General features: G+C 38.8%; 2 protein-coding genes across 2 annotated transcripts; both read left to right on the top strand.

Moving 5' to 3' along the window:
- Positions 1-2,591: 2,591 nt before the first annotated feature.
- Positions 2,592-3,548, top strand: LOC309356088 (olfactory receptor 2AP1-like; the record flags this gene model as incomplete). Its single annotated transcript, XM_081887268.1, has 1 exon — positions 2,592-3,548. One exon carries the CDS (start codon positions 2,592-2,594, stop codon positions 3,546-3,548), a length of 957 nt encoding a protein of 318 aa, XP_081743394.1.
- Positions 3,549-6,774: 3,226 nt separating this feature from the next.
- On the top strand, positions 6,775-7,728 carry LOC309355517 (olfactory receptor 11L1-like; the record flags this gene model as incomplete). The annotated part of the gene is made up of 1 exon (XM_081886455.1): positions 6,775-7,728. The coding sequence occupies one exon, from the start codon at positions 6,775-6,777 to the stop codon at positions 7,726-7,728; it is 954 nt and encodes a 317-aa protein (XP_081742581.1).
- Between the last annotated feature and the right edge of the window lie 1,009 nt (positions 7,729-8,737).

Below are 8,737 nucleotides of genomic sequence, written 5' to 3'. Positions count from 1 at the left end.
GTTGATACAGAGGGTGTGCTGATAGAGCAACCACTGTGTAAGTGATTTTTATTGTGGCTCAGAAGTGGTGAACTTCTCTCCCTACAGATGCTGCTTCGCTACAAGTCCATGTGGAAGGTGACAGTTTCCCCACCCTTGACTTACATCTGGACAGCCATAGGTTCCCCATTATTGATCACATGGTTCCGGTTGTGGCACTGATGGCCTCCACAGTTGCCTCCCAGTGTCTTAAGGTAATATGTAACTCAGCTATATGTTGTAATAGGCTTTTCAAGTCTGAAACATTATGGAAATGATACAAGACTCTGTTGAATCCTGTGCTTCTTCCATCCTTTCTTTGGTTTTATTTTTGCTGTCCTCTCAGTGAATGGGGTATTTTTTGTTGTTGTTGCTTGTTTATCTGATTTTTAATTTATATATTTTATATTGCTTTTTACAAAATGTTTCACAGTAATGTACAACAATGTTAAATAATAAATGCTTAGGCAAACAGGAATGTCTTTGACTACTAGTAAAACACATCACTGACAGCGCCACCACAAGGAACAACCTTTTCCTGATTTACACCTGATTAATCAATTGTTCTCCATGTGTCATAGAATATGCATTCTTTTTGCTAGGCTCATTGGCTCCAGCCATTGTAGGGATCTGATTTTATGGAGAATTAAGCCCTCTTTATCTGCCACCATCTTCTTGGGTGACAGTCAGTCTCTTCTCTCTCTTCCATATTCAAAAGACTTATGTACGTATTTACAAGGCCCAAGCCTCATAAACTCCCCCTGGCCTGAGATTTAGACAGGGACCCTCTTTATTGACCTTTTGGCAAGTGACAAAACACTTTCTTATATCAGCAGGCTTTTTGATGATTTTGAAATGATTCTTCTATTTTATATAGTTTACTTTTTGGAATAGTATGTACTACTTAGCAATATTAATGGATAAAGTGGATGCGGGTGGTGCTGTAGTATAAACCACTGAGCCTCTTGGGCTTGCTGGTCAGAAAGTTGGCAGTTCAAAACCACACAACGGGGTGAGCTTCTGTTGCTCTGTCCCTGCTCCTGCCTACCTAGCAGTTTGAAAGCATGCCAGTGCAAGTGGATAAATAGGTATCACTGAGGTGGGAAGGTAAAGGGCATTTCTGTGCGCTGTTGCTTCTGTCACCGTGTTCCATTGCACCAGAAGTGGTTTAGTCATGCTGGCCACATGACCTGGAAAGCTGTCTGTGGACAAACTCCAGCTCCCTCAGCCTGAAAGCGAGATGAGCACTGAAACCCCAGTCACCTTTGACTGGACTTAACCATCTTTTACCATTACCAATACCATATTTTTCGCTCCATAAGATGCACCCCACCATAAGACGCACCTCATTTTTAGAGGAGGAAAACAAGAAAAAAATATTCTGAATCAAATGTTGTACTAAACTATTTAATAAACAACCGAAGGGTTTCATCAGGATACCCTGAACCTTGAAGATACTTATATCACAAACACCCCACGCCACACACATCCAAGGAAGCTGCTAGGTACGAGATCAGGACAGACAAAAAGAAGAACTTTGCACAATGTATGGTTAAAGGACAGAACTTGCTACAAGACTGAGCGACAGCTACTAACTTGGGTGACTTCAAAAGGGGATTAGACAAGGGGCGCTGCACAGTTCTCCCTCTCTGTGCAGCGCCTCTCCAGCAAAGCGGGAGGAGAAACAGAAGGGGCTCCGTTTCTCCTCCTGCTTTGCTGAAGGGGCACTGTGCAGCTTTTCCTCTCTGCGCAGCGCCTCTCCAGTAAGCGAAGTCAGAATAGCAAGAGGGATCGCTGCGCAGCGAAAGCAGCAATTCTTCTTGCTGTTCTGGCTTCAGTGAAAGCTGCACAGCCTACATTTCCTCCATAACACACACACATTTACCCTTACTTTTTAGGAGGGAAAAAAGTGTGTCTTATAGAACAAAAAATACGATACCTTAAACAAAGTGTTCATGTTTCTAAATAAATATATTAGTAGAGATGTGTGGTGAAATAAATCATTGCAAACATTTTGGGGGGTCAGATGGGCTCAACATAAGGAAATGCGCTTGATTTTTTGTGTTCAACAGAATCTTCCAACATCACTACTAGGGAGTAAGTGTGTGAGCTCCTGAGAGACCAAACGGAATGAGCTTTATTGTAACTAAAGCAAAACAATTAGACCAATGAAAACCAGGAATTTGGAATCTGTGGCCATCATGAATAAATGTCGAATCCCAAATGGACAGCCGCAGGCTCCCCACATCTGTTGCACCCACTTCTTTCACATACACACATTATTTTATTGTCATACTGAATTTTGCAATATATTCTTGCAAAAGATTTCTTGTTTAATTTTTCCTAGTTAATACTGGATATACTCACAAAACAAAAATAGAGCCGTTGAAATAAAGGGGGGGGGAGTTGGTCATGAGACACAGAATGTTGTGGTGGTTTGTGTAAGAGTGCAGCTGTACTCCTTGGAGTTAAAGCGATATATTTCAATCAGTCTGCTCTAAGTCATAAACTAATCTTCTGAGGATCCTGAGGAAACAAATATTCATGCCTAATTGCTATCTATTATCCCTTAGATGCACTTGACTGTCAATGAGAAAGAAGAAAATCAGACAGCTCCTGTGGCATTTATTCTGTTAGATTTTAACAAGGATGACCTACAGATGTTATTTTCCATACTGTTCCTAACTATCTACCTTGTCACCATGGCTGGGAACATCCTCATTATTATTTTAGTGGTTACTGATCAACACCTTCACACACCCATGTATTTCTTCCTGGGAAACCTGTCCTGCCTGGAGACCTGTTACAGCTCAACCATCATGCCAAGGATGCTGGTCAGTTTTCTGACTGGAGACAGAACTATTTCTATTAAAGGGTGCTTTACTCAACTGTATTTCTTTGGGTCTCTTGCAGCTGCAGAATGTTACTTACTAGCAGTGATGTCATATGATCGCTATTTAGCAATATGCAAACCATTGCATTACACAATACTTATGAATGACAGAATCTGCATTCTGCTGATTGTTGGACCATGGATCATTGCGTGTCTGGCAATGAGTCCAATAATATTCTTCATGTCTCAACTGAATTTCTGTGGACCCAACAAAATCAACCATTTCTTCTGTGATTTCACCCCCATGGTAAGACTTTCCTGTAATGAGACTGATTTGATTGAAACTACAACCTTCATACTATCCTCCATAGGTACTCTGGCACCCTTTGTCATAACTGTGTCATCTTATGTTTACATTATCAAAAACATTTTAAGAATCCCATCCACCACTGGTAAACAAAAGGCATTCTCTACATGCTCCTCTCACTTGACTGTGGTTGCTTGCTTCTATGGCTCCCTGATGATAGTCTATGTCTTACCAAACATGAGTTCACTGAGTGACTTGAAGAAATTCTTTTCTCTGTTCTACACTTTGCTCACCCCACTAGTCAATCCCCTTGTGTACAGCTTGAGGAACAAAGAGGTAAAGGAAGCAATTAAAAAAACATGCAAGATGCTTCAGAGGCATTATTATTAAGGAAAAACTTTCTACCTTCAGAATGTGAACAATTTATGCTGACTAATAAAGGAAGTGATATTAATGCATGTTGTTGAATCATAATTTTAGAGGCAGGATCCTGGAAAAATGTCTGCTTTGTAGCTCTTGTTGACACTCAATTTGGAAAGACATTAAACACTGACACAACTATCAGGAGGCGTTCTTCCAACCACAATATATGCCTTAGACCATTTGGTCAACCCCTTATCTGCAGTTTGAAGAAGAATGGCATAAAGCACACGCCAAGAAAAAAAGTGTTCAAGGTGTTTCATAGAATTCATTGAAATTTAGGGTGAAATGGGGGAAACTGCATAATAAGAAATCAAGTAGATACCATTCTATATCCTCAGTATGAATGTTTCTGGTGTCTGGTGTCTAATAAAGAAACTTTTTATATATTTTGTATTGGGTCTATACTTTGGACACAGGACTCTGGAAAGTAGTCTCTTTTTAATTGTTATTTAGTTAAGCTTCCTGTTGGCATTCAAACAAAGGGGCAAAATATTCCTGCACTGCAGGGGGCTGGATTAGATGACCATCCAACATTAGGTCCCCTTCCAACTTTATATTTCTGTGTTTCTATTGTTCTAAGTACCAGCCACATTGGCTATTCATTTTTTAAAACTAAAGCGGGGGGACTTTTTTCATAAATGCCAGATGTTTCTTCATGGACATCTCTCAAATCCAGCAGGCAAGGGGCTTTATTAGAGTTCAGGGAGACCTTCCAGGAACTGGAGGAGGGTATGAAGCAAGACAAGTGAAGGGTATGACCTGGACGGAAAGTGTGCCTGGAGCTTAGAGAGTAAACATGGCCTGAGGTTCCTCACCCTGCTTTAAAAGAATATATTCTAGCCTGCACTTTCCCCCCTAAAAAAATGTTTTGGGGTATTCTCATTTTGACTCAAGAAAAGCACAATTTTATAGTTCAAAATGTTTAGGGGTATGTGTACCCATGCGTACCCCTAGAAAAAAGCACTGATTATAGCACACAGTAAAAGTTCATATATCAGTCATCAAATGATGGTTTAACAAATATTTACAAATAAATTACATTCCTGTGTGTCCATTTCAGTGTTAATTAATTTTGCAGAGGCCTGTTAGTCTATTTTCAGGAAAACATTGCAAAGAGTCTTTAGGCACTTAAAAGACAAAGTTAGTGAAGTGAGGATTGACTCATCTCAAAGCTAGGTATGGTGAAGAAGTTCATTAAAAGCAAGCAGAAGAATGAGCAAGGCTCCAGACATGACATGTTTCCCAGGAATTGCTAACATGCATTACACTATAATGTATTCACTGTCTTGATTATAACAACCTGGGTTGAGTGGCAATCTCAGTGTTGGTAGATGGATTTGCAACTTGCAAAATAAAGGAAAAGTGGAAAAAAATATACAAAATCATATAGAGCTCTGGACACAAGATTTACTGGCAGGGATTATTTTTCTAGTGAATTTCTTCATAGCTCTTGACCTCAGGGGGAAAAAACTACAGAGAATTTGCAAACATTAAGGTAACCCACTGATCATGGGGGAGTCGATGATTTCCCAAATGATTTTGAAATGTTTCTTCCATTTATCAGTGAGACTTTTCAAGGTGCATTATATAACTTTATATAAGATATATTTGGCAATGGATTACATTAACCAAGAAGAGACATTCATATTTTCAATATAAACAGAGAATTGTCAAACAACCAAGGACATTTTCTAGATGGATGTTTTGAGGGATTGTCAGTAATAGGATGACATCCATGCAATTTACACTTGACAGCAGATATGTGCTGAATACCACAATGAAAAGTAGATTGATCCAGAACTTTATGGGATTCATCATCTAATGTGTTCTGGTAATAAGGTAAGGATCCATGGAAATAAAGCACCAATTTGCAGGTGTGCTACACAATCCAAATAAAGTGCTTAGGATTTTGTAATGTCCATTTAGTTCAATGCATTAATCTGTCAGTTTAATGTAAAAGATCTGAAAATGATTATGAAAATATAATAGGCCTATCCAGTCTCTTGTACACTGGAATCATGTAATGAGGGATCTATCACCCACAACTGCTAAGGCAGAGCTGAAAGTTGTCATTGTAGTGGGACATGTTACTTTTTGGCTTGTCAGCAATCCACTTAGTGGACTTAAGATTTAGGACTTGCCATTTCACACCTGACCCCATTCACAGTGGCCCTAAAAGCAATCTAGCTGTTATTCGTTCTGCAAACCCTAAAATATGCCTGTTGGAGTCCCCTATGTCTCTTCATTGATATAATGCATTTTGTTCTGAACTCATGTATACGAAAGAAAAGCTAATTATGGTATCCAGATATCATCACTTAAATAATTTCTTTTTGGATTCTACATTTTAGATTGCTATATCTATGGTAACATAGCAGCTTTCAGTCTTTTATGATTGTAATCCTATAAACACTATGTTTGGGAGCAAGGCACACTAAGTTCAGTAGGATGTACATCTTAGTAGACAGGATTTCTAGTCAAATATTTTTTACTATAAATTTTGTTCCTCCTCTTTGCCATGCAAGGATGAGCTGGCTAGTAACTTCCTGAGTTCCTGAGAGAACTTCAGTATGTGTAAAACAGGCCTAGGAAAATGGTCAAGCTACAGATTTTTAGTGGAACAACATTTTTTTTGAAAAATAATATTACTGCAAACCAGATGGACTCCAGCTCTCACTATACATTGTCATCACGGTCAATGGTCAAGAGTAATGGTACTTGTAGTCCAATAACATAAGTAGAGCCATAATGGCCCATCACTGTTAGAAACGTTAGAAAAGAACTTACATGTAAAGCATTCTTAATTTCATAACATAGTTAAAAAGAGTTATGGTGGGTTGCTTAACTTTCATAGATATACACCAGAAACCACTGCTGGATTTTTTAAATCAATGGGGCTTATGTTAGTCTTGAAATCCAGAATGGAGTAGTGATTAGAACATCATGCCTGGGAAAATCCAGTTTCAAATCCTTGCTTCCCCTTATCCTAACCTCACAAGGTGATGATAGAAGCTGGTGGGAGAGGAATGTGTATTACCTTGCACTTCTTGGAGAGAAAACAATAGAAGGTTAATATAATAATAAAAAGTCCATTGATTTCATCACATTTGATCTAAATACAGCTAACAGGCTGTAACTTCTCAATCACATTTTCAAACATAAATATTCATTAATATTATCTGATATTACTTAGATGAAACTGAATGTCAACACAGAAGAGGAAAATCAAACAGCTCCTGTGGCATTCATCCTCTTGGACTTTAATAGTGAGGACTTACAGACATTGTTTTCCATACTTTTTCTTCCTATCTACCTTGTGACCATGGCTGGAAACATTCTCATTATTATTCTAGTAGTCCTCAATCAGCATCTTCACACACCCATGTATTTCTTCCTGGGAAACCTGTCATGCCTGGAGACTTGCTACAGCTCAACCATCATGCCAAGGATGCTGGTCAGTTTTCTGACTGGGGACAGAACCATTTCTATTAACGGATGCTTTGCCCAGCTGTATTTCTTTGGGTATCTCGCAACTACAGAATGTTACTTTCTAGCAGTGATGTCTTATGATCGTTACTTAGCCATTTGCAAACCACTGCATTATGTAATGCTCATGAATGGAAGAATTTGTATCATGCTTATTGCTGGATCATGGATCAGTGGATCACTGTTTATCAGTCTCATAATATTTTTGGTATCTCAGCTGCAATTCTGTGGACCCAACAAAATCAATCATTTCTTCTGTGATTTGATCCCAATGATAAGACTTTCCTGTAATGATACCAATCTGGTTGAAACTACAGCTTTCATAATATCCTTCATAGGTACACTGGCACCCTTTATCATAACTGTGACATCTTACATTTTCATCATCAAGAGCATTTTAAGAATCCCATCCACCACTGGTAAACAAAAGGCATTCTCTACATGCTCCTCTCACTTGACTGTGGTTGCTTGCTTCTATGGCTCCCTGATGAACGTCTATGTCTTACCAAATATCAGTTCACTGAGTGACTTGAAGAAACTCTTTTCTCTGTTCTACACTTTGCTCACCCCACTAGTCAATCCCCTTGTCTACAGCTTGAGGAACAAAGAGGTAAAGGAAGCAATTAAAAAATCATTCCAGATGTTTCAGAGAACTTATTAAAATTTTTAGAGGAAAGGGGAAACCTTCTCACTATCACTGACTTCATGGGTGGACTTCACCATTGATATATATGAATTTCATCCACATTAGATCTAGTGGATCTTTCTTAGCCACATTTCAGTGATGGGGAGGACCGACCAATAGATGTGTTCTTTTCCTTTGCACATAGGCTACATTTCAGCCCTTGAAAATCAGAGGGTTGTACACATTCCCATTTATTTGTCCATCCTCCATCCAAGTAATTAAGAGGCATTATCATATTTTGAGATCACGCTTAACCAGGCAAACACACTTATAGAAGGGTCACACCATGAGGAGATGTGTAGTCTGGAAAGAATCTCAACAGCCAAAAAGGGGTGTCAGGAGGGTTGCCATGGGCCTCCAGGGCTGAAGTTTTTCAATCCTAGTCTACCACTTCACTGCTGAGTCAGGGAACTGAGAGGCTGTCTCCATTGCCACTAATGATCTAAACTGGCTTCCTTTTGAAAAGATTTCGAACACAGACACAGGTACTAGGAGACATTCTTATAACTGCACTATATATATTCTGATAAAGAGTCTCCCCCTTCAAAGTTGTTTCATTCCTCTTGTGGCTTTAACAAAAATCCACACATGGATTTTTAAATGTTTATTTCCAGCTTTTGCAAATGTAATTATTAAATAAGGTATGTTAACTGGAATGGAAAATTAACTTTCTATGCTTGATTTAGAGTTTATAAACTTTAGTCCTTTACTTGCCTGCTGTTTGGTTTGCTGAAAATGCACCTTACGATTTTATGCCATTGGAAAAAGGATTCCCAATTTTTTTCTGAGAAGGCAAAAATATATTTGAGGCATACTGGGCAGTGATACAATGTCATGAAGTGAAAAGGTTAAGAAGAGCCTCTTTTCCATTGTGGATCTTTAATGGCTATGGCAGTTTTAAACCTTAATTTGGAACTTCGCCTGATGCATTCATGAAAGGAAATAAAATTCCCCCAATTGAATCTATGAAACAAGATGGAAAGAA

The sequence above is a fragment of the Podarcis melisellensis genome (genome assembly GCF_964234715.1).
Source record: "Podarcis melisellensis genome assembly, chromosome: 13".
In the NCBI taxonomy this organism is placed as follows: domain Eukaryota; kingdom Metazoa; phylum Chordata; class Lepidosauria; order Squamata; family Lacertidae; genus Podarcis; species Podarcis melisellensis.
This window is presented reverse-complemented; position numbering and strand designations above follow the sequence as displayed.